The 25,926-nt window shown below is 53.4% G+C and overlaps 1 protein-coding gene across 1 annotated transcript; it reads left to right on the forward strand.

Moving 5' to 3' along the window:
- Positions 1 to 25,727, forward strand: LOC144929215 (myosin-7). Its single transcript, XM_078848264.1, has 39 exons — positions 1 to 201; positions 691 to 834; positions 1,476 to 1,632; positions 1,997 to 2,024; positions 2,324 to 2,438; positions 2,830 to 2,922; positions 3,448 to 3,511; positions 3,629 to 3,727; positions 4,716 to 4,819; positions 4,940 to 5,078; positions 5,178 to 5,296; positions 5,838 to 5,987; positions 6,278 to 6,448; positions 7,508 to 7,817; positions 8,000 to 8,064; positions 8,423 to 8,510; positions 9,150 to 9,267; positions 9,765 to 9,888; positions 10,167 to 10,303; positions 10,431 to 10,557; positions 12,882 to 13,010; positions 13,278 to 13,520; positions 13,868 to 14,044; positions 14,315 to 14,460; positions 14,697 to 14,787; positions 15,997 to 16,386; positions 16,698 to 16,824; positions 17,284 to 17,402; positions 17,667 to 17,863; positions 18,960 to 19,143; positions 20,422 to 20,587; positions 20,732 to 20,856; positions 21,151 to 21,459; positions 21,604 to 21,807; positions 23,034 to 23,159; positions 23,285 to 23,560; positions 24,806 to 24,901; positions 25,331 to 25,465; positions 25,629 to 25,727. Exons 1-39 carry the CDS (start codon positions 1 to 3, stop codon positions 25,647 to 25,649), a joined length of 5,814 nt encoding a protein of 1,937 aa, XP_078704390.1. The 3' UTR covers positions 25,650 to 25,727.
- The last annotated feature ends 199 nt before the right edge of the window (positions 25,728 to 25,926 follow it).

Here is a 25,926-nt window from a genome sequence, read left to right on the forward strand (position 1 = left end):
ATGTCGGACGCAGAGATGGCTGAGTTTGGGACCGCTGCCCCCTATCTGCGCCAGTCGGAGAAGCTGCGGCTCGAAGCGCAGACCCGGCCCTTCGACCTGAAGAAGGACATCTTCGTGCCGGACGTCAAGGAGGAGTTTGTCAAGGCCAAGCTCCTCTCCCGGGAAGGGGGCAAGATCACCGCCGAGACCGAGAGTGGCCAGGTGCGGAGGAGCGGGGGGCGGGGGGTGCCCCAGATAGCTCCATCCACACAGTTCTCTCCTGCCCCCCTCCAGTGTCACTGCCCCTAAGCACGGCGCCCCCAACAGGCTCCAGATGCCATCCTCCATGGTGCCCCCCAGCACCTCCTGGGTCCCCCGTTCAAGAAAGGATGACTGCTCCTCCCCCACACCATACACTCAAAACCCCCAAGTGACCCCACCTCCTCCTCCAGGGAACCCCCCCTCCAGCCCCCACCCCTCATGAGTTCACTTCAGGGGCCCTCCAAACTCCTCCTCCCACCCCCCATAAACTCCCCACTACCCCCAACTCCTCTAGCCCCTCCCATTCCTACAGTGCCCCCTGGAGGCTGATCCCAGTTCCTCTGTGGGTTGCCTGCCCCAGATGGCACCCACCTCCTCAGCCCTCCTCTTTGTGCAATGGTCTCCCACGCTAACGCCACCCGGTGTGTGTGTTGGGGGGTGTCACTGCAGACGATAACGGTGAAGGAGGATCAGATCATGCAGCAGAACCCGCCAAAGTTCGACAAGATCGAGGACATGGCCATGCTGACGTTCCTGCACGAGCCGGCCGTGCTCTACAACCTCAAGGAGCGATACGCTGCCTGGATGATCTACGTGAGTCGGGGGGGGGTGCCCCCTGCTGGGCTCTGCCAGCTTCCCTTCCCCGGCCTCCCTAGTTGAGCGAAGGACCAAATACCTGGACCTCCATGGTGTGCAACCCACCCCTGCATCGGGGCTGTAGTTTTTCTGGGAGCTCTACATCCAGAGCCGTTCTGGAGCCAGTCGTTCTAAATCAGAGGAGTTTAGAGCCGTTCCCCATCCAGTGGCTCTGTTTAGAGCCATTCTTCATCAGCAAATCAGTCCATCTTCTAGATCAGAGGGTTGGGGACTCTCTCCATCTTCTAGGTTAGAGCCGTTCTAGTAAAGAAACTCAGTCACTGGTTTAGATCGGGGCACTGGAGCCATTTTAGAGCAGAAACTCAATGTCTCTTCTAGATTGTGGGGGGAGCATTAGAGAAGGAGGAAGAAGGGCTTCCACTCCGCTTCTAAATCAAGGATGTTAGTGTCATTCCATATTGGTGGGGGTTGCCTCACCTTCTAGACTGGGATTGGGTGGCATTATCTCTTCTTCTAGATGGAGGTTGGGTGGTGTCATTTTTTCCTTTCCTGGATCACCGGGGAGGGGAGGAGGCATCGTCTCTGTTATCTTCCCTCTCTCCATCCTTCCCCCCCTCACATCCCATTCCCCTCTCCAGACCTACTCGGGGCTGTTCTGTGTGACAGTCAATCCCTACAAGTGGTTGCCAGTCTATAATGCAGAGGTGGTGGGCGCCTACAGGGGCAAGAAGAGAAGTGAAGCCCCGCCCCACATCTTCTCCATCTCTGACAATGCCTACCAGAACATGCTGACAGGTAGGGACCTAACCCTATCCTTAACTATGCCCCTAACCATAACTATAACCCTAACCTTAACTCTACTCCAGCCATAACCATAAATATAACCCTAACCTTAACTATACTCCTATCCATAAGCTTATCCCTAATTATACCCATAACAATAAATATACCCCTGGCCATAACCATAGTCTCTATCCCTAACTATATCCCTAACCATGAACCCCTAACCTGCACACCTATCCCACTGCTTCCTTTCCCTCTCTGCCCACCAGCACATGTGGATGGGTACAGGATGTCCATTCTGATCTGGGGTGGGCAGAATGGGGCTAGGTAGCTTCTATCCACCTAATGCTGTTTCTCCTCCCCTTCTTCTTTCCAGATCGGGAGAACCAGTCCATCCTCATCACGTGAGTGTCACGCCATCCCCTCCTCTCTTCCCCCTCCCCCCCACAAAATCACTGCACCCCAAAACCTTTAACAGCCCGCTTGAAGTCTGATCCCACCCCCCAAAGTTTTAGCCCTTCTTGTATTGTAGCCCCTACCCTTCAAGTCTTAGCCCCACCTGCTAAAGTTTTAACTTTCCCGCCCCCTCTCTGAAGTCCTGACCCCTGAATTCTGCATGGAGTCTTCCAGCTTCTCCAGCGCTCAGGGTGGGTGGGACACAGGCAGGAGGGGATGTGTCTCACTGTCCCCTCCTGTCCCGCAGCGGAGAATCCGGGGCGGGGAAGACCGTGAACACCAAGCGGGTCATTCAGTACTTTGCTGTCATCGCAGCCATCAGTGACCGCAGCAAGAAGGAACAACAGGTGGACAAGAGCAAGGTGTGGCCTCCACCCATCTATCTGAACCATCCATCTACGCCTATATCCATCCCCATGTCCATCCGCCTATGCCTATCCCCATGTCCATCTGTCCATCCCTTTACTAGTCTGTCCATCCCTGGCCTTGTGTTTATCTGCTACCATCCATCCATCCATCCCCATCCCCATATCTCTGTACCCATCTATCTGTCCCATTCCTATATCTGTTCACCCATCCATCCATCCATCCATCCATCCCCATGTCTGTCTGTCCATCCTCACATATGTCCGTATGTCCATCCATCTATTTCTCATTCTTCCCATCATCCATTCTCTGTCTCACTCCTCCCTTTCTTTCCTCTAATTATTTCTTTTTCCCTTTTCCCTCATCTGTGTGATGTTCCTCCTTCAGGGGACCCTGGAGGATCAAATCATCCAGGCCAATCCTGCCCTGGAGGCCTTTGGCAATGCCAAGACTGTGAGGAATGACAACTCGTCCCGATTCGTGAGTATCCTGGAATTTGGGTGGAGGTGGAGAGCTGGGGGAGTAGTATGTGGGGCTGTGTCTGGGGTGGGAGCTCTGGGAAGGAAGCCGTGGGGCTGTTGTCTCAGATGTGGGGGTCGGTGGAGGAGGTTATGGGGTGGGGGCAGTGGGGAAGGTTGTGTGGTTGTATGTCTGGGGGGAGAGGTCCGTGTGGTTGTATGTGGGGTGAAGGTGTCTTTGGGGGAGGGATCTATGGGGCTGTGTATGGAGTTTGGGAGTCTGAAGGGCAGTGTCTGGGATGGGAGAGTCTATAGGGAAGGAGATTGTGGGGCTGTATGTCAGGTGGGAGATCTGGGGGAGAAGTCTCTGTGTCTGTCTATGGGGTTTGAGATCTGAAGGGCTGTGTACGGGGTGGGTGGCTGTGGGGAAGAAGGTTTTGGGGCTTGTGGGAGCCGGGGGAAGGGGTCTGTGTTTGGAGTCCATGGGGCTATCTTTGCTATATAAGCCCCTAACATGAGCAGTCTCCCTCCCTCCCTCTCTCTCCAGGGTAAATTCATCCGGATTCATTTTGGGGCGACGGGGAAGTTGGCTTCAGCTGATATAGAGACCTGTGAGTGTGATGAATGTCAATGTTCTCTGCCTCCATCCCATGCCTCATGGGTTCATGTTTGTTCTCTGCCTCTCCCCATACCTTCTCTCTAACCCACTCTTTCCCCCTTTCCCTCAGATCTCCTGGAAAAATCCCGGGTCATCTTCCAGCTCAAATCCGAGAGGAGCTATCACATCTACTACCAGATCCTGTCCAACAAGAAGCCAGAACTCCTGGGTGAGGATCTTCAGCAACCTAGGCAGATTGTGCTTGCACTGTACCGAGCGGCCTCGTGTCTACATGAGTTGGTCTAGTTGAGTGGTGTGTCCACAAAGCTTGTTAGAATCATAGAATCATAGAATCATAGAATATCAGGGTTGGAAGGGACCCCAGAAGGTCATCTAGTCCAACCCCCTGCTCAAAGCAGGACCAATTCCCAGTTAAATAATCCCAGCCAGGGCTTTGTCAAGCCTGACCTTAAAAACCTCTAAGGAAGGAGATTCTACCACCTCCCTAGGTAACGCATTCCAGTGTTTCACCACCCTCTTAGTGAAAAAGTTTTTCCTAATATCCAATCTAAACCTCCCCCACTGCAACTTGAGACCATTACTCCTCGTTCTGTCATCTGCTACCATTGAGAACAGTCTAGAGCCATCCTCTTTGTCCAGTTAAGGTGACTGGACGCTAGTATCCTTAAGTAAAGTTGAGTTCCCTGGAGTCTGATTCAAGTGGAGTGACCTCTTGTACCCTTGCACTGAATCCCTTCCAGTCTTGAGGAGATGATGAACTCTAGTATCCTTAAACTGAGTTCCCTTGAGTCTTGCAAGTAGAGTGGAGTGACCTTCTGTCGTGTTGATTTGAAATGAGCCGAGCATCCTCACATCTTAGTATGTTTAGAGGCATCATATCTTGTTCAGTTGCATGGCGTCCAGTCTTGTTAGACTGAGCTTAGCATCTTCAAGTCTGGCTGAGATCCCTCAAATCCAGAAGAGCTGAATTCAGTGTCCTCAAGTCCTGTTGAGTCTGAGTGAATTCACTCATGTTGGGTTGAGTGAATTTAGGTCTTGAGGAATAGAACTGAGTGGCCCCAAGTCCTTGACCTTTCCTTGCTGAGCTGGTTTCAGTTGAGTGGCATCCTCACTCTTTCACTGAGTTGAGTTGCGCAGATGCGTCATATAGACAAGGGTCTTGTGTCCATCCGTGAACCATCACCTTCCCTCTGCAGACATGATGCTGGTGACCAACAATCCATATGACTACGCCTTCATCTCCCAAGGAGAGACCACGGTGACGTCCATCGATGATGCTGAAGAGTTGCTAGCCACTGATGTGAGTATAGCCAGGGGCAGCAGGGGACCGGGAAGACTCTCAAGGGACCACTGCCTGGGAAGCCATTGCTGTCTCTTCTTCAGTTGGAAGCCTTGACATTTTGTCCCTCTCCCAACACAGAGCGCCTTTGACATCTTGGGCTTCACTCAGGAGGAGAAGAACTCTTTGTACAAGCTGACGGGCGCCATCATGCACTTTGGGAACATGAAGTTCAAGCAGAAGCAACGCGAGGAGCAGGCCGAGCCTGATGGCACCGAGGGTGGGCACTGGTGGCGACTGGGGCCAATGTAGGGTGGGGATTGGTCATGCCCAGGGCTGGGGGAATGGAAGACAAACATTGTCTCCTTTGTTTTTCCAGAGGCGGACAAATCTGCCTACCTGATGGGGTTGAACTCGTCAGATCTACTGAAGGGGCTTGTTCACCCCCGGGTCAAGGTGGGGAACGAGTATGTGACCAAGGGGCAGACTGTCCAGCAGGTGAGACCCCACTTCCTTCCTTCCTTCCTTCTCCTTTTTCACTCCTTCTTTCCTCTCCTCTTTCTGTGTCTTATTTTTTCTTTCACTCTTCCTTTGTGTCTCATTATTTCTTTTATTTCCTTCACATTCCCTTTCTTTCTTCCATGCTTTCTGTCTCAGTTTCTTCCAGTGTTTTTCTTTCTTTTATTCTTTTACTTTGCGTGTTTCTCCTTCTCTCACTACTTCATCTCTATTTTCCATCCTAACTTCCATTTTTCCATCATAACTGCCATTCTTTCTTTCTTTCTTTCTTTCTCTTTCTTTCTTTCTTTCTTTCTTTCTTTTCTTTCTTTCTTTCTTTCTTTCTTTCCATTTCACTGTTTCTTCCCTGTTTCTCATTCTTTTCTTTCATTCTTGCTTTCACCTGAATTGAGCCTGGATGATTGGAAATGGGACTCATGAGTTCAGTCCAGAGTGTGGAGATCCATGCCCAGGGACCACCAAGCCTGGGATTCACCCTCCCAGCCTGCAATAGGTAACCAGTTCATCTGTCATCCCTCAGGTAGCTTATGCTGTAGGAGCCCTAGCCAAGTCCATGTATGAGAAAATGTTCGGCTGGATGGTGACCAGGATCAACAACACCCTCGAGACGAAGCAGCCACGTCAGTATTTCATCGGGGTGCTGGACATTGCTGGCTTTGAGATCTTCGATGTAAGTGATTCCCCCAGCAGGGGGCACTGTAGGGAGCAGGGCAGGGGCACTGGCTGTGCGGGAGCTCCTGGCTACCCCAGCTCCAGCCTCTCCCAGCAGAAGGTGCTGTAGGGAGTGGTAGTTGTGGTGCAGTTCCTCCCTTCCTCCATTAGGTGGCTCTATAGAAAAGCATCACCTGGCAGGTGTAGTTACACTCTGGCATGTCTTCCCCAGATGCCTCTGTGGTCTCACCATAGTAGGAGGTACTTTTTGTTCTCACTCGTCTCTTGCTCCCCCCATCTCCTCCCCAGTTCAACAGCTTCGAGCAGCTCTGCATCAACTTCACCAACGAGAAGCTGCAGCAGTTCTTCAACCACCACATGTTCGTGCTGGAGCAGGAGGAGTACAAGAAGGAGGGGATCGAGTGGGTGTTCATCGACTTCGGCATGGACCTGCAGGCCTGCATAGACCTCATCGAGAAGGTACCTCCTGCCGCCACTCCATCGCGACCCTCCACGCCTCCGTCGCGGCCACTGGAGTAGGATCTGCAGTCAGGTTTTGCTTCTCACGTCCAGCCTCGGCTGATCCCTGGCCAGTTCATCCCATTTTGCTCTTGTGCCGATGTTCTCCTTTCACTTCATCAGCTCTTCTCCCCCCCCGGTGTCTCCCTCCCACAACGTATTCATAGAGCAGCCAGATCCCCTCTCAGTCTGTGTTTGATGCTAAACAGGCCCAGCTCTTTCATTTGCCTCCTATAAGACCTGCTCTCCGTTCCCCCGATTGTCCCAGCAGCCCTTCGCTCGGCACCTGTCCTGGAAGGAAGCCCTCTTTCTGGAACAGGTGACCGGAATTGCACACTGGATCCCAGATGAGGTTTTGCCAGTGCCTTGTCCAATGGCGTTAAAACCTCCCTATCTCTCCTGGAAAAACCTGTCCTGACAAGCTGTAGAACAACATTGGCCTTTTCCACAGCCACATCACGTCAATTACAATCTCAGTTTCCAGGTCAGAGTTCGGGGCACTCTAGACACTGAGGCAGGGCCTGCAAGAATTTGGCAGGGAGAGAATCTAATTTTCCAGGGCAGCGTTCAGCTGCTTCACCCCAAGACTGGTCTTTCGGATCCTGCAGCCCCCGCCTCATTCATTCCATGCCTTGCAACTCGTGCAGCGCATGAGGCAGGGTCTGGCAGACACAGGCCTGGCCGGGCTTGGGGCCAGGCGCTGAAGGAGGCAGGGTCTGGCAGACACAGGCCTGGCTGGGCTCGGGGCCAGGCGCGGAAGGAGGCAGGGTCTGGCAGACACAGGCCTGGCTGGGCTTGGGGCCAGGCGCGGAAGGAGGCAGGGTCTGGCAGACTGAGCACTGGTTCAGCCCCAGAGCCGGGCCAGGTCAGGTGCTAATTGAGGCAGGGTCCTGTGGGAAAGCAGCACATGATCACAGAATTGAAGTCTGTCTCTCATGAGGGGCAGAGTTAAGGGTAGAGAGACAGCCTTAATCCTTTGCTGTTTGCCTGTGGTGACTCCTAGTTGTCTCTGTCCTCCAGCCCATGGGCATCATGTCCATCCTGGAGGAGGAGTGTATGTTCCCCAAGGCAACGGACATGACCTTCAAGGCCAAGCTCTATGACAACCACCTGGGCAAGTCAGGCAACTTCGGCAAGCCGCGGAACATCAAGGGCAAGCCAGAGGCGCATTTCTCCCTCATGCACTATGCTGGTACGGTGGACTACAACATCCTGGGCTGGCTGCAGAAGAACAAGGACCCCCTCAATGAGACGGTGGTGGGGCTCTACCAGAAATCTGCCCTCAAACTCCTTGCCCTCCTCTTCGCCAACTACGCTGGGGCTGACTCAGGTAAGACCCCTCTCCCCTGAGTCCCAGCCCCCCTGCTCTAACCACCAGAACCCACTCCCCTCCCATAACCAGAGAAAGAACCCAGGCGTCCTGGGCTCCCACTACCTTCCCCCTCACTGTAACCACTAATCCCCATTCCCTTTCTGATGGGTGTGGGTCTCTCTCCCTCACAGCCCATGAAGGCGGGAAGGGGAAAGGATCAAAGAAGAAGGGTTCATCTTTCCAGACAGTTTCAGCACTGCACAGGGTAAGGGGGTCCGGGGGCAGGCGGCTGAGGTAGGGTTCAGATCTCCTGTGGGATCAGCTCTGCCAGAGGAGATTCCTAACAGACCTTCTTTGTCCCGCTCTCTTTCTTGTTCTTTCTTCTTTGCTTGTCCTTGACTCTTGCTTTCTCATTCTATCCATCTTTCTGCCTCCCTTTCTGTCTCATTCCATCCATCTGTTTTTCTCTCTGTGTTTCACTCTGTTCACCTCTCTTGCTTCATCCTTCCTTCCTTCCTTTCTTGTTCTCTCCATTCCCTCTGCCTCTCTTTGCCTCATTCTCTTTATCCATCCATCCCGCCTTTTCTGTCCTGTTCTCTCCATCTCTCTCCCCCGCTCCCCAGGAGAACCTGAACAAGCTGATGACAAACCTGCGCTCAACTCACCCCCACTTCGTCCGCTGCATCATCCCCAATGAGACAAAGTCTCCAGGCACGTGATACCCCCTGCGGGGGGGAGGGGAAGTCACAGGCTCCATGGTTCCCCAGGGCTGTTCCGAGGGAGGGGGCGTGGCTAAGGACTGGAGGGCGGTCCTAAAGGGGTAGGGGCACGGCTAAGGGGAGAGGGGTGTGGCTAAGGGCTGAAGGCTAAATCATGAGGGGGTGGGGAGTATGTTTGCATGGTTTGTCCTGTCTCTGTTACCTTCCATCCCTCCCCAGAGGTGAGGGGACCTGGCTAAAGGAGAGGGGCAGGGCTAAGAGGAAGTGGGGCGTGTTCATTTTTTGCATAAATTATCCACTCTCCATTTCTCCCTGTGGCTGAGGGGGCGTGGTTTATAGATTGGGCCCCCCCTTCCACGTCTGTCCCTACCTAAAGGGCAGAGTGGGTGTGGCCTAACGGGCATACATTGCCCCCCACCCAAATCAATCCCTCCCCAAAGGAGCCGGGCAGGGCTAAGGGCACAGGGGCATGGCTCAGTGGGAAGGGGCAGGGCCTTTATTTGCATGAATAAAGCTCCCTATCCACCCCCTCTCCAGAGGCAAGGGACATGGCCAAGAGGTAAAGGCAGGGCCTGTGGCTGCCAGGCTCCAACCCTTTCCATCACTAACCCCCCTGTTTTCCTGCCCCCAGGGGTGATGGACAACCCCCTGGTGATGCACCAGCTGCGCTGTAATGGGGTGCTGGAGGGCATCCGCATCTGCAGGAAGGGCTTCCCCAACCGCATCCTCTATGGGGACTTCAGACAGAGGTGGGTCTGCCCCCCCAGGGCACTGCTCCAGGGGAAGCTTGCAGCGCAAGGGTGAGGGGGCACTGCTGCAGGGGAAGCTGGCAGCATCAGAGTGAGGGGACACAGCTGCAGGGGAAGCTGGCAGTGTCAGGGTGAGGGGGCACTGCTCCAGGGGAAGCTGGCAGTGTCAGGGTGAGGGGGCACTGCTCCAGGGGAAGCTTGCAGCGCAAGGGTGAGGGGGCACTGCTGCAGGGGAAGCTGGCAGCATCAGAGTGAGGGGACACAGCTGCAGGGGAAGCTGGCAGTGTCAGGGTGAGGGGGCACTGCTCCAGGGGAAGCTGGCAGTGTCAGGGTGAGGGGGCACTGCTCCAGGGAAGCTCGCAGCATCAGGGTGAGGGGGCACTGCTGCAGGGGAAGCTCGCAGCATCAGGGTGAGGGGGGCACTGCTGCAGGGGAAGCTCGCAGTTTCACGGGATGGGCTCAGAGATCCAGGGTCTCTAACGATCCCCTCCCCGCAGGTACCGTATCCTGAACCCAGCGGCCATCCCTGAGGGCCAGTTCATCGACAGCCGCAAGGGGGCGGAAAAGCTGCTTGGCTCCCTCGACATCGACTCCAGCCAGTACAAATTCGGGCACACCAAGGTGAGGGGGAGGAGCCTGTGTGGGTGGGCGGAGCCTGTGGGGGGCAGGGTCCCAGCTAGCCACCACCCTCAGGGACCAGGGACCATAAAGTTGTGCTGGCATTAGGGGGCACTGTGCTGGGGCGGGGGGTCCCAACTGTGCCCTGTCTCCCAGCCTGGTGCTGGGGGTGCTAGGCCATGGGGGTCCCAGCCTGGTGCGAGGGGTCATTGGGCTGTGGGGGTCCCAGCCTGGTGCTAGGGGGCGCTGGGCTGATGTACATATTTCACTGGCTGTCCCAGGTGTTCTTCAAGGCTGGGCTGCTGGGACTGCTGGAGGAGATGCGGGACGAGCGGCTCGCCCGGATCATCACCCGCATCCAGGCCCAGTCCCGGGGCCTCCTCTCCCGCATTGAATTCAAGAAGATCTTGGAACGCAGGTAGGGTGGGGTGCAAAGGCATCAGAGGAGCCATTGTTGTTGCAGGGAAGCTCGCAGCCATTTCTGGCTGGGGCACTGCTGTGGGGAAGTTCACAGCTCCAGCTCATGTGGCCTCCCTCCCTGCCAGGGACTCCTTGCTGGTTATACAGTGGAACATCCGGGCCTTCATGGGGGTGAAGAACTGGCCCTGGATGAAGCTCTACTTCAAGATCAAACCACTCCTGAAAAGCGCTGAGACGGAGAAGGAGATGCAGGTACGGTCAAAGGGTGGGAGCAGGGGCTGCAGTGGGCCTGGGGAACTGGATTATCTGGAAGAGCTCGGGAGACAGAGGTGTGCGCTAGGCCCATGGCAATTGCATGGGGGTCTAGCTCAGCTGTGACTGCTCAGGGACAGAGGTAGGCTCTAGGTCAAATGCAAGTCAGTCATGTCAACCGTTTGCAGAGTTGGGTTCTAGGTTAATGTAACAAACTTGGGTTCTTGTTTTAACACAACCTCTGGTGGGTTCTAGATAGAGATGGGTTCTAGATCCCTAGATGGGTTCTAGGTTGGTTTGAACTGATTGGGATGAGGGACTGAGTTCTAGGTCGAATTAGCCTGTAGTTGTGATCTAGGTCATCTGGAACTGTTTGGTTTGATAATCTGGATTCTAGGTCACATGCAGCTCCAACTGCATTCTAGTTCAATTGGGTCTATTCACTTTGAGGAGCTGCGTTCTAGGTTAGCTGAAATTGGCTTCAGGGATGTGTTCTAGATCATATACAACCAGCAGCTGGGTTCTTGGTCAACTGGAACTACTTAGGAAAAGGAGCTGGTAGCTAGGCCAAATGCAAGACACAACTTTGTTCTAAGCCACTAAACCCTCAGCTGGTTTCTAGGTTAACTGGAACCATTTGGGGAATTTACTTGGGTTCTAGGTCAAATGTAGCTGCTTAGAAGAAAGAACTGAAGGCAGCCCAATGCAGATGGCTGCTCACCTGGGATGGTGGGTTCAGTTCTGGTTTCACTCTGGCAGTGGAAATTATTTTGTTCAAGGGGAGATGGAAAAGACGGTTACTGTTTAGCATAGTTGTAGATCAGGTGGATGGATGAATCGAGCAGAGGGAGGGATGGAGGGATATATATGTGGGTGGACTGATGCATGGATATTACAGAGGAAGGGTTGCAGTGGGGGAGGTTTAGGTTGGATATTAGGAAAAACTTCTTCACTAGGAGGGTGGTGAAACACTGGAATGCCTTACCTAGGGAGGTGGTAGAATCTCCTTCCTTAGAAGTTTTTAAGGTCAGGCTTGACAAAGCCCTGGCTGGGATGATTTAATTGGGGATTGGTCCTGCTTTGAGCAGGGGGTTGGACTAGATGACCTCCTGAGGTCCCTTCCAACCCTGATATTCTATGATTCTATGATTCTATGATAAGGGGGGGATATATGTGTGGCCAGATGGATGGGTTCATAGATAAATACTGTTAGATGTACTTATGGCACCTTAGAGACTAACCAATTTATTTGAGCATGAGCTTTCGTGAGCTACAGCTCACTTCATCAGATGTTTACCGTGGAAACTGCAGCAGACTTTATATACACACAGAAATCATGAAACAATACCTCCTCCCACCCCACTGTCCTGCTGGTAATAGCTTATCTAAAGTGATCAACAGGTGGGCCATTTCCAGCACAAATCCAGGTTTTCTCACCCTCCACCCCCCCACACAAATTCACTCTCCTGCTGGTGCTAGCCCATCCAAAGTGACAACTCTTTACATAATCAAGTCGGGCTATTTCCTGCATAGATCAAGGTTTTCTCACATCCCCCCCACCCCCATACACACACAAACTCACTCTCCTGCTGGTAATAGCTCATCTAAACTGACCATTCTCCAGGTTTAAATCCAAGTTAAACCAGAACATCTGGGGGGGGGGGTAGGAAAAAACATAATTATGCAAGGTAGCCTGTTTCCTCTTGTTTTTTCCTACCCCCCCCCCAGATGTTCTGGTTTAACTTGGATTTAAACCTGGAGAATGGTCAGTTTAGATGAGCTATTACCAGCAGGAGAGTGAGTTTGTGTGTGTATGGGGGTGGGGGGGATGTGAGAAAACCTTGATCTATGCAGGAAATAGCCCGACTTGATTATGTAAAGAGTTGTCACTTTGGATGGGCTAGCACCAGCAGGAGAGTGAATTTGTGTGGGGGGGTGGAGGGTGAGAAAACCTGGATTTGTGCTGGAAATGGCCCACCTGTTGATCACTTTAGATAAGCTATTACCAGCAGGACAGTGGGGTGGGAGGAGGTATTGTTTCATGATTTCTGTGTGTATATAAAGTCTGCTGCAGTTTCCACGGTAAACATCTGATGAAGTGAGCTGTAGCTCACGAAAGCTCATGCTCAAATAAATTGGTTAGTCTCTAAGGTGCCACAAGTACTCCTTTTCTTTTTGCGAATACAGACTAACACGGCTGTTCCTCTGAAACCTACTGTTAGATGGGCTCATTGCTCTGGTCCAGGGTAGTGAGGTGGGGTGAGATGGGGCAATACTGGCCTATATGTTCCTTTTGGTCTAATCCTTCCCCTGCCCCTGTGCAGACCATGAAGGAAGAGTTTGGGCGCCTGAAGGAGGCGCTAGAGAAGTCGGAGGCCCGGAGGAAGGAGCTGGAGGAGAAGATGGTCTCTCTGCTGCAGGAGAAGAACGATCTCCAGCTGCAAGTGCAGGCTGTGAGTGATGGAAGCATTCCTCCCCCCCGACCCTTCTGGGCCCATGGTCAGTGAGGTTGGGTTGAGGAGCCTCAAGGCTGGTTGGGCCATGAATGATGGAGATCCCCCAGTTTTAATCCTCCCTGACGCCCAGGAAGGAGCTCCAACTTCTGCCCTGTAGGCTTATAAAAAGGGATTCCCCTATCCTTGAACCCCATGCTTCACCTATCAACCCATCACACTCTTTCTTTCCTTCGTTCTCTCCATCTTTTTCTTCTTTCCTTTCAGGAGCAAGACAATCTTGCAGATGCTGAGGAGCGCTGCGACCAGCTGATCAAGAACAAGATCCAGCTGGAGGCCAAGGTGAAAGAGCAGACGGAGCGACTGGAAGATGAAGAGGAGATGAATGCTGAGCTGACAGCCAAGAAGAGGAAGCTGGAGGACGAGTGCTCGGAGCTCAAGAAGGACATTGACGACCTGGAGCTGACCCTGGCCAAGGTGGAGAAGGAGAAACACGCGACAGAGAACAAGGTGAGGGCAGAGACGGGAGTTTGATTTGTGATAAGTGGCTTCAAGACTATTGTGGTTGAGTGGTATCAAGGCTAGTTGGACTGAGGAGAGTGGCCACAAGGTTGGTTGGGTTGGGTTGGATTTCGTGGCCTGAGACCTGGTTATACTGAGAGTTCTCAAGACTGGCTGGGTTGGTTCAGTGGCCTGAGGGATGATTGCGTTGGGTTGGTCAAGTGGATTCAAGGATTGCTGGTTTGAGTCAAGTGGCCACAACCCTCCATCCTGCCATTAAGCCACTAATCTCCAACACTGAGCTTCGCACATTGGGCCACCCTATATCTAAACCCACATGATTTATCTACTTGCAGGTGAAGAACCTGACAGAAGAGATGGCCGGGCTGGATGAGATAATAGCCAAGCTGACCAAGGAGAAGAAGGCCCTGCAGGAGGCCCATCAGCAAGCGCTGGATGACCTACAGGCTGAGGAGGACAAGGTCAATACCTTGAGCAAAGCCAAGGTCAAGCTGGAGCAGCAGGTGGATGATGTAAGTACCAGCAGCCTGGGGATGGGGCTAGGGAGCTAGATGGCATTACTGATAGGTTATTAGTTACTCACCTTAGACTCTGGGGGATGTTGTGTCTGGAGAGGTTATCTCTGAGGGATCCAAGTTGGGGTCCAGGGAGGGTGCCTGGGAGGATCACAGAACAGAGTGTCTCCGATGGAGGGCGATACATAACTGGGGGGTTTCCCACTAAAAATGTCCTGTTGAGCAGACCCCGGGTTCCTGGGTTCATTTTCTTTCTCTCTCTCTCAGTTGGAGGGCTCCCTGGAGCAGGAGAAGAAGATCCGCATGGACCTGGAACGGGCCAAGAGGAAGCTGGAAGGGGATTTGAAACTGGCCCAGGAGAGCATCATGGACCTGGAGAATGACAAGCAGCAGATGGACGAGAAGCTGAAAAAGTAGGGGCCTCCTTGTGTCGCCTCTTTGCTCTAACCCTTAGACCCCACTCCCTCCAGAACCAGGGGTAGAACCCAGGAGTCCTGGCTCCCAAACTCCCACTCTAACCCCTAGACCCCACTCCCTCCAGAGCCAGGGGTAGAACCCAGGAGTCCTGGCTCCCAACCTCCCACTCTAACCACTAGACCCCACTCCCCTCCCAGATCCAGAAAGAGAACTTGTTTTCTGTCTCCTTCAGGAAAGACTTTGAGCTCAGCGCGCTGAATGCCCGGATCGAGGATGAGCAACTGATAGCTGCCCAGCTCCAGAAAAAGCTCAAAGAGCTTCAGGTGAGGCAGGCTGGCTTGTACATCACCAGAGTTGGGGTACAGAAATGCTCCCCACCTAGCTGGGCTGTGGTAGCAGGATGATCTCAGTGCTCATCTCCTCTCCAGTCTTTACTCTGTGTTGCTTGTGGGTGTCTCCACAATCCCTCCCCTCCTTTCTCTTCGGTCTAGAATTAGGAGGGAGAAGCTCATCGAAAGTCTAGAACCAATAGAGACATTCAGGGTCCCCTCTTTTGTCTCTCAGGAAAATTCTCTTCCTCTCTGCTGTAGAACAGCATGCCCAAAAGTTAGAATACCTCATGCCGGTCTGAGCCTATGCTCCTTTGCTTCTAGAACCTAGACTACTTTTATAATGATCTAGAACACCCATGTGTTTTATTTGGCACAGTGGGGTCTTGATCTGTTTAAAGAAATTGGTTATCTGAGCTCTCTCCTGATTGAACAGGGAATCTCCAGAACTCATATTATTCCTTCCCTGTTCTAGAATGTCCACCAGTCGTTTTCAACATTGGGTGCTCTAGATGCTGCTAAGGCCACTTGCTTCTAGAGTCCCCACCAACACAGGCTTTCCCTGATCTAGAACATCTGCATTCTGTCCTTTGGTGCTGCATGTTGTAGACCCAGTTCAGGTCCTTTAAAGTGGCGCAGCCAGGTGGAAAGAACGGGGAGCAGAGATAAAAAAAGCACCACCCCCTGGTACTCACCCGGCGGCGCTCCGGGTCTTCAGCAGCACTTGGGCGTCAGGTCCTTCACTCGCTCCAGTCTTCAGCGCTGAGGGACCCCCCACCGCAATGCCGCCGAAGACCGGAGCGAGTGAAGGACCCGACGCCGAAGTGCTGCTGAAGTCCCGGAGCGCCACCGGGTGAGTAAACATTTAAAAGGCACCAAAGAATTAGAAAGGCGGCACATCTGCCCGGTGGGGGAGCAGCCGCTGCCCCGCTGCCCCCCATAGCTTCGCTACTGGTCCTTTCCTTCTGGAACCCAAAGGAGTCTTTCCCATGACCTAGGATGTCTACATGCTGTATGTGAACCTGGGTGTCTGAGATCTGGCTAATGACCTTTGTTCCTAGAACTTTTCTATCGTATCTAGCATATGTCATGTTCTAGATTTGGCTGAGGATCTTTGCTCCTCTACCCCACGTGTTCTTGCCTGCTCTAGAATGTGAGATGTTCTAGGCCTGTCTAAGCCCATGGGTCTCTCTCCGGCTGCAGGCGCGCATCGAGGAGCTGGAGGAAGAGCTGGAGGCGGAGCGCACGGCCCGGGCCAAGGTGGAGAAGCTGCGCTCGGACCTGTCGCGGGAGCTGGAGGAGATCAGCGAGCGGCTGGAGGAGGCGGGCGGCGCCACCTCGGTGCAGATCGAGCTGAACAAGAAGCGGGAGGCGGAGTTTCAGAAGATGCGGCGGGACCTGGAGGAGGCCACGCTGCAGCACGAGGCCACGGCCGCCACCCTGCGCAAGAAACACGCCGACTCGGTGGCCGAGCTGGGCGAGCAGATCGACAACCTGCAGCGCGTCAAGCAGAAGCTGGAGAAGGAGAAGAGTGAGCTCAAGCTGGAGCTGGACGACATCAGCTCCAACCTGGAGCAGCTGCTCAAAGCCAAGGTGCCCAGGGGGCAGGCCCATGGAGGGGGAGGAGCCACGGGGAGGGGGAGGGGCTTCGGATGGAGGGCCAATCATCGCTGTGAGGGCAGCATCAGTGGGGGAGGAGCCACTGCTCCTCCAGTGCTCATGAGGGCCCGGCAAAGGCAGGGAGGCGGGGCCGAAGCTCGTGGGCAGGGCCAGTGCGGCAGCGGGAGGTGCCTCGCTTTCTCCCGCCCTCCTGTCTTTTCGGGGTCTCCTTTTCCTGTCGCTCCTTCATTCTCCCGTTGGTTTCTTCCCCCCCCTTCACCGCCCTGACATCTCCCCCTCCCCAGGCCAACCTGGAGAAGTTGTGCCGGACGATGGAGGATCAGATGAACGAACACAGGACCAAGTCCGAGGAGGGGCAGCGCATGGTGAATGACCTCACTACCCAGCGTGCCAAGCTCCAGGCTGAGAATGGTGAGTGGGGAAGCCCTGCCCTGCCCCCCGGGATGCCCCCATCCCCCTACACCCCTGGGACCCTGCACCACTGGTATCCCCTGCAAACCTGGGACCCCCCCTCCCTGCCCCCTATGTCCCTGGGACTCCCCCACCTGCCCCTGAGAGCCCTGCTACATCCTTCTGACCACCCCATGAGGGATGTGCCCTCTGGGAGCCCCCTCCTCGCCCCCCATGTCCCCTCCCTCCCCCCTGCACCCCACACACCATGCACGAGCCCCTGAGCCCTTTAACCCTCCTCCCCACCCTCTGCCCCTCCCTGAGGGACCTCCCAAGAGCTCTCTCCCAACCCCCTGCACTCCATATGATGGATCCTCTCTCCACACCTCTGGGAGCCCCCCTCATGGCCCCCGTGCACGGGGGTGGGGGTGGGGTCCTTGTGGAGGATGGTTCCCTATTCTCCTTCTGCCCTGCGCCCAGGCGAGCTGGCCAGGCAGCTGGATGAGAAGGATGCGCTGGTCAACCAGCTGACACGGGGGAAGCTGACGTACACGCAGCAGCTGGAAGATCTCAAGAGACAACTGGAGGAAGAGGCCAAGGCAAGGCTGGGCTGGCAGGGGGCTGCGGGTCAGGGGTGAGGGGTACCGGCAGAGCTGGGAGTGGGGGGAGCCCAGGGCTGGGCCAGCAGGGGTCTGTGGTCAGGAGTGATCACAGAGCTGGGGTGGGGGCAGGGCTGGGCTACCAGGGGCTCTGGGTCGGGAGTGAGGGGCACCAGCAGATCTGAGGAGCCCAGGGTTGGGCTAGCAGGGGGCTGCGGGTTCGGAGTGAGGGGCACCGGCAGAGCTCTTCGTCCCCCGCCCCAGGCGAAGAACGCCCTGGCCCATGCGCTGCAGTCGGCCCGGCACGACTGCGACCTGCTGCGGGAGCAGTACGAGGAGGAGACGGAGGCGAAGGCCGAGCTGCAGCGCTCACTCTCCAAGGCCAACTCCGAGGTGGCGCAGTGGAGAACCAAGTACGAGACGGACGCCATCCAGCGGACGGAGGAGCTGGAGGAAGCCAAGTGAGTGCTGGGCAGCTTTCCCTCTCACCGTCCCCTTCCCTGCCTTCCCCCCTTCCTGGGAACTTGTCTAGAGTGCTCTAGAGCCATCTGGAACACGAGGATCCCACGTGGCAGGCCAGTGTTTTGGATGTTTTCTGCTGGGGACTTGTCTAGAGCGGTCTAGAACCCTTCCACTACCCCGTGCTTCCATTCCTCTTTTCTTTCCCCCTCTCATTCAATCCCTCCTTTTTTCTTTTCATTCCCTTGCTCTTTTATCTTTTTGTACATTCTCTTATTCTTGTGTTCTTTTTTTTCATCCGCTCCTCTTGTTTCTCTCATTCATTCTTTCTTTTTTCCTTTCATTCTCTTGTTTGTTCTGTCATTTTTTTCTTTCTTTTTGTTGTTCTTTCATTCCCTGTTTTGTTCTGTCTTCCCATCTCTCTTGCTTCCTTTCTTTCTGTTGGCTTTTCATTTGTTTGTTCATTCATCCGCCGGCTCTTTTTTCCTTTCATACTTTTTCATTCTTTTGTTCCTTCTTTCACTCCTTCTGTTTTTTCTTTTTTCCCTTTTTATTGTTTCTCATTCTTTTTCTTTCTTCCTTTCATCTTCCTGTTTTTTCCTCCTTCTTGTCCTTTCTTTCCGTTCATTCTTTCTTCCTGATTGTTTGTTCTTCCTGTTCATTCTTGTTTATCCTTTCCTTTAATCCTCTCTTATGCTTGGTTCCACATTCCCGCCATCTCTCCTATTTTCTTCCATCTTGCCTGAAGTGCAGGTGTGTGTGTCTCTCTCTAGTCCCCACCATGGACCAGAAACTCTTTTTGCCTTGAATGATCTAGAACATAAGGTTCCCATGCATCTGGCCAGTGTCTTGGTCATGTACAGCTGGGAGATTGTCTACAATGGTCTAGAGCAGTCTAGAATATAAGAATCCCACATGTCAAGTCAGTGTCTTGGTAATTTTCTACGGGGAACTTGTCTAGAATAGTCTAGACCATCAGGCCAGTGTCATGGGCATTTTTCTGCTGGGAACCCCCCATAACTCCAAGGCCCAGGGAGGTGGGGAAGAGCTCAAGTTGCTCTTCGGTGGCTGATGGTGTCTGTCGCCCCCCGGTGGCAGGAAGAAGCTGGCGCAGCGGCTGCAGGAGGCAGAGGAGGCCGTGGAGGCCGTGAATGCCAAGTGCTCATCGCTGGAGAAGACCAAGCACCGGCTGCAGAATGAGATCGAGGACCTGATGGTGGATGTGGAGCGGTCGAACGCCGCCGCTGCCGCCCTGGACAAGAAGCAGAGAAACTTCGACAAGGTGGGGCTGGGGGAGAGAGAGAGAGATGATGGATGGATGGATGGATGGAGTAGAGCAAAGAAATAATGAAACAGGGCCAAAGGAAGACAGAATAAAACAAAGCTAAAGAAATGAAGCATGAATTAAATAGAGCCTAGGAAAGAAAGAAAGGAGGAGGTAGAACCGCAGAAAAATTGAATACAAAGCCAAAAAAAAATTAAATGGAAGGAAGGAAGGAAGGAAGGAAGGAAGGAAGGAAGGAAGGAAGGAAGGAAGGGATAAAACAGAGTGAAAGAATGAAATAGATCAAAGAAAGACTAAAAGGAGGGAAATAAAGAAGGAAACAGAGCACAGAAAGAATGAAATAGAGCCAAGGAAAGAAAGAAGCAAAACCAAATATAAATAAAATAGAGCAAAAAAAATGGAAAGAAAGTCAAAATGAACTAGAGGGAAGGAGCCAAAGAATGAGAGACTGAAGTACAGCCAAAGAATAAAAGAAAGAATGAGAGAGCCAAAGAAAAATTGAATAAAAAACCAACGAACAAATGAATGAAACAGAGCAAAGAGAGACTTAAATGGAGGCAAAAAATAGATGGAGTGAAAAATGGAAAAAAAACAAAATAGAGAGAGCCAAATAAAGAACGAGTGAATGAAACAGAGCCAAAGAATGAATGAAACAGAGCCAAGGAAGGCAAAAAATAGTTTTCGGCAACCAACAATTGGGTATTTTTCAGCAGAAAACATTCTGACTTGGGTTGCTAAGAGGTGAAAAATATTTGTTTCCCTGAAAAGTCAACATTTCCACCCCCCTCCCACCTCATTCTCCTGTCGGAGATGGTGGGACCAGATGGTCCACAATATGTCAGAGCTTCCTAGGTGACTTGATCGTGGTCTACAAGGATCTACCTAGGTAAGAGGTTTTCTGGTAGGGCTCTCTTAAATCTCAACGCCCAAAGGAGAACGAGACCCAGTGGCTGGAATCTGAAGCACGACATGTTCAGACTAGAAATAAGGTACACATTTTTCATGGGCACAGGAATTAACCCTTAGAACAGCCAGCGTAGGCTGACAGTGGCTTCTCTCTCACTTGGCATCTTTAAATCAAGAACCAGCATCTCTTAAGATACATTCTAGCTCAGTTGTCAGATATGGGCTGGAGACATGGGTGACTGGAAAGGGGGAGAGACAGAGGAAAGAGAAAGCAGGAAGGAATGAAAAGCTAGAGGAAAGGAGGGAGAGGGGCCCAAAGCAGGGAGTTTTCTCCATTGGAGTGACTTTCTCTCACCCCCTACCCCCTAGATCCTGTCCGAGTGGAAGCAGAAGTTCGAGGAGTCGCAGACGGAGCTGGAGTCCTCGCAGAAGGAGGCGCGGTCGCTCAGCACCGAGCTCTTCAAGCTGAAGAACGCCTACGAGGAGTCGCTGGAGCATCTGGAGACCTTCAAGAGGGAGAACAAGAACCTACAGGGTGAGACTCCCCGCCCCCTTCCCCGGCACCCCCTGCCCCCACTCCCTGCAGCACAGCACCCACTGGCCCCAGGCTGGGGTAGGACAATCTCCCACCCTAGCCATGACCCGCCTCCTGCTTAGCGCAGTCTCTCTCCCCCCGCAGAGGAGATCTCGGACCTGACGGAGCAGCTGGGAACCAGCGGCAAAACCATCCATGAGCTGGAGAAGGTGCGGAAGCAGCTGGAGGCCGAGAAGATGGAGCTGCAGGCGGCGCTGGAGGAGGCTGAGGTGAGGGGCACGGCCGAGCACCCTTTCCCAGAGCCGCATGGGGGTCAGCCGGGAACCCCCCCTCCAGCACCAGCTCTGCCTATTCTGATTTCATTTTCCCTCTCTCTCTTTCCAACCCTTTCCCTGCTCTTTCCCTTTCATCCACCCTTGCTTTTTTCACTAATTCTTTTCTTCTGTCTGCCACTTTTTCAATTCTTCCTTGAATATATTCTTTCTTTCTTTCTTTTATGTATTAATCTCTCTCTCTCTCTCTTTTCTCTCACTCATTCATCCTTCCCCCCTTCCACTCCCCAGGCCTCTCTGGAGCACGAGGAGGGGAAGATCCTGCGGGCCCAGTTGGAGTTTAGCCAGTTCAAGGCAGATTTTGAGCGGAAGCTGGCGGAGAAGGATGAGGAGATGGAGCAGGCCAAGCGCAACCACCTGCGGGTGGTGGATTCGCTGCAGACCTCGCTGGACGCCGAGACCCGCAGCCGCAACGAGGCGCTGAGGGTCAAGAAGAAAATGGAGGGCGACCTCAACGAGATGGAGATCCAGCTGAGCCATGCCAACCGCATGGCGGCCGAGGCCCAGAAGCAAGTCAAGCTGCTGCAGGGATTGCTCAAGGTACCTCCAGGGGGTGCTATGCTGTGGGGGGGTCCCAGTGGTTCCCTGTTTCCCAGCCTGGCCCTAGGGGGTGCTGTGCTGTGGAGGGGAGGGTCCTAGCCATGCCCTGTCTCCCCACTCATGGCCTGTTTCCCTCCACCCCAGGACACCCAGATCCAGCTGGACGATGTCGTCCGGGCCAATGAGGACCTGAAGGAGAACATTGCGATTGTGGAGCGGCGGAACAACCTGCTGACGGCCGAGCTGGAGGAGCTGCGGGCAGTGGTGGAGCAGACAGAGCGTGCCCGGAAACTGGCCGAGCAGGAGCTGATAGAAGCCAGCGAGAGAGTCCAGCTGCTCCACACCCAGGTCAGAGAGACAGGGACCCCTGACATCTGACCCCTAGAGTCAAACCCCCTTCGGGCCACTGCAGAGAACCTGGCCCCAGCAGCGGTTCCTGTCACTGACCCATTTGGGCTTCCCTGTTCATTCACAACAGGAGCCTAGAACACTTACACTGCCCTGTTGGGTCTGGAGAGTGATCTAGAACATGACAGCCATAATCTAGAGTGTGGGTGCTGCTGTGTTGGGGTTGGATTGTAATCCAGAACCTGAACAGCACTTTGTTTGCTCTGGGAAGTGGTCTAGAGCATCAATACTGCCATTTTTGTGTCTGGATAACCATTTAGAATATGATTGCCACTTGATTTGTTCTGGATAATAGTCTAGAATATCCACTCTGTCTGGGGAACAACCTAGCACAAGATCACAACCATATGGGCTTCCCTGTTCATTCACGACAGGAATGATTTTGGGTGATGCTCCGGAACATGGTTAGAGGCCAGCACATTCTGGATAGTAGTCTAGAAGATGGCCATTGCCAAGTTCATTCAGCATAGTCATCTAGAACATGGTGGCCATTTATTTGTTTTGGATAATACTCTGAAATATAAACATCACTTTATTTGAGCTGAATAATCATCTAGAAGTTTCGTCTGACTAAGAGTCTAGAACAGTTTTGAGTGATGTGATAGTCTAGAATATGTGTATAATATGGCCAATGTCCTGATTGCTTGGAGAAATTGTCTAGAACTTGTCTCGGTCAGGTAAAATAGCATTCTGGAATGGGATCACTGCACCATTTGGTTGGGGGAATAATGTAGAACATTTGGGTGGGGTGGCAGTCTAGAATATGATAATTACTCCTTTTGTGCAAATAATAGTCTATAATATGCCCATTTTGAGTGGGATAAGTCTAGAAAATAGTCACTGCTCTGTGTGTGAGAGACAAGAGTCTCTTATTTGTCTGGTGCCTGTACAGACCTCACTCCACCAGCTGGTTTTGGGCCAATCTAGAACCTGGGTCTCAACAACCACCCCCGATCCCATTTAATTCAAGATCAAGGGGCTAGAACATTTTAGGGAGTGGCATTTCTCCCAGAGAGGCAAATCTAGAACAGACCTGCCAGCATCAGGTTCTAGCCCACCAAGGAAGGAGCTCAGATGGCCCTGATCCTGAGCTGTCAGGAAATCATGTCTAGATCTGATGGAACAATGCCGCCTCTGAGCTTATCTCTCCTCACCCACTGATCTAGAACACCAGCCTGATCAACCAGAAGAAGAAGATGGAAGCGGATCTGTCCCAGCTGCAGACAGAGGTGGAGGAGGCCGTGCAGGAGTGCAGGAATGCTGAGGAGAAGGCCAAGAAAGCCATCACCGACGTGAGTGCTAGGGAATGGGACATAGGGCCTTTCCCCTCCCGCAGGCGCCGGCTCTGATCTGGCCCCAGAGTGGGGGGACTGGCTGTCTCAGGGGGGCAGGAATGATTCTTCTTTCTGGCTGGCAGGCAGCAATGATGGCAGAGGAACTGAAGAAGGAGCAGGACACCAGCGCCCATCTGGAGCGGATGAAGAAGAACATGGAGCAGACCATCAAGGACCTGCAGCTGCGGCTGGATGAGGCCGAGCAGCTGGCCCTCAAGGGTGGCAAAAAGCAGCTGCAGAAGCTGGAGGCGCGAGTCCGGGAGCTCGAGAACGAGCTGGAGTCGGAGCAGAAGCGCAACGTGGAGAGCATCAAGGGCCTGCGCAAGTCGGAGCGGCGCATCAAGGAGCTCACCTACCAGGTACCGCCGGGAGGGGGTGGGTCTGGAAACAAGATAAGCTGCAGATCTTGCAATCCAGAATACAAATGGTATGATCCAGAACATGAGTTGCATGCCTCAGAACACAATATGTGCTCTAGAACCCAAAGTGCGTGCCCCAGAACTTGCAGTCTAGAACATGAGTTGTCTGGCATGGAACACAAGTAGCCTGCCCCCAAACATGTTACGTATGCTCTAGAACATAAGACATGTGTCATGGACTCACAGGTTGTGCCCATTCTTGGCCCCGTGCAGTCCCTGGGAGGAACCCCCTTCAGTGTGACAGCCCTTCTCGGGGATCCACTCTCTCTTGGGGGTTAAGACCTTCCACCTCCTGGAACCACATCTCTCTGAGCCCATCCTCCACTTCATCACAACATGCCCCAGGGCATGTATGGTCCTATCCAGAACATAATCCTAGCTGTTCTGCATCACAAATACCTGGCTTCTGACCATCCCACACTAGGACTTGAACATCGCACTCAAGACACATGCTACAGAATTGTTTGCCGGGTCTATAACATCTTACTAATCATTGTAGACCTAGGTGAGCACATCCTGTTCCAGAAACCTCTGCACCAGAACACAAGCTATCCACTCGAGAACGTGGGAGATGTGGCAGAGAACATAACCTGATCTATGCTCGACCATAGGCCAGAAAGGATCATTGAGGTCATCTAGCCAGATCTCCTGTATATTACAGGCCATAGACTTCCCTCACTTGTTCTAGAATAATATGTTCTAGAGTATAGCACACCCATTAGCCTTGTGTTCCATAGCCAGATTCAAGAACACAATTCATTCCATAGTCTCGAACCCTGCATGAAATTCCCATGTGTTACCCCCGTATTATACAATAACAACCTGGAGTATCTCAGCATTCCCAGCCATCATGTTGCTCTAGAGCCAGGCTCTCCTGCTCTAGAACCAACCCCTACCTGGCTTGGCTTTTGGTCTAGAACATGGTGGATCTAGAAACCATCACCCCTCCCACTGGCTTTTTTAATTCTAGATCAAGAGTGCCCCAGCAGCCCTTGAGTTTTAGACAGGTCTAGAATAATTGTGGGGCTCTTTTGTTCCCACCCCCATTTCAGGTAACACACGTAGACTTATGGTCACAAACGGAGACTGGGTGTTAATCCAGCCCCCATGGTTCTTGAGTAGCTGGGTTCCAGAGCCACTTGCTGAATCCAGAATGTCTCCCCCCCTCTCCCCCCATCTCTCCAGACTGAGGAGGACAGGAAGAATCTGATCCGTCTCCAGGACCTGGTAGACAAACTCCAGCTGAAGGTCAAAGCCTACAAGCGGCAGGCCGAGGAGGCGGTGAGTGTCCAGAACTTCTAGATCCTCCCCATGATGCATTCTGGAATCCAGACCTCCTCCTCCTCCGGGCCGCAGAACCCAGATGGATGGGCAGGTGGACAGTTGAGTGGGTGGATAGGTGGAGAGTTGATGGAAAGGTTGGATGTGAAAACGGAAGAATGGATGGATTGTAACCAATCAGTACAGGGGGGCTGGCCCCCTCCTAACCTTCCCTGAGCCCTTATCTGTTGGAAATCCAGTGGTGGGTAGTTCCACAGGTTAACACATCCCATTTTCTTCTCTGTGTCCCCAGTGGGACAGGCACCCCCTGCCTTGGGGCAGTACCCAGGTAAGTGCAGGGGGCCTGGCTGTGCTGAACTCTGGGCTGCACTGCAGACCCGGTAGCGGGCACTTCCACAGGGTAACGCCCCGATTTCTCTCCCCTGGCAGGAGGAACAAGCCAACACCAACCTGGCCAAGTTCCGGAAGGTGCAGCACGAGCTGGACGAGGCGGAGGAGCGGGCTGACATCGCCGAGTCCCAGGTCAACAAGCTGCGGGCCAAGAGCCGGGACATCGGAGCCAAGGTGAGCCATGGAGGAGCTGCCCCTCCCCCTCCTCTGACCCCCCACCCCCTTTTTTCCTCTCCTCCCCCATTTCTCCTGTCACCTCTTCTCCCCTCCCTTCTCCCCTCCCCACGTCTTTGCCCTCCTATTGACACACTCTCTCTCTCTCTCTGTTCTTTTGCAGAAGGGGCTGAATGAGGAGTAACTCCCGTGACCCCCCCAGGCATCCCCTGTCTGCAACTGACAGACTCTGCCCCCCGACCCACCCCCATTCTCTGTATATCAGCGTCGGCCCCCCATCCCCGCTTCCCAGACTGTAGAATAAAATGCATTGTACAGCTCTGTGAGCTCTGCGTGTGACTTTAAATAAACACTCCCCACAGCATGACACCCCCCACCGAGCCCTGCCCCCCGACTCCACCCAGCACAGCGCTCCTAGGCCTACACACCCGTGTCCTCTTTACCCATAGATGAGTTGAGTG

The sequence above is a fragment of the Lepidochelys kempii genome, chromosome 13, assembly GCF_965140285.1.
Source record: "Lepidochelys kempii isolate rLepKem1 chromosome 13, rLepKem1.hap1, whole genome shotgun sequence".
Taxonomy (NCBI): Eukaryota; Metazoa; Chordata; order Testudines; family Cheloniidae; genus Lepidochelys; species Lepidochelys kempii.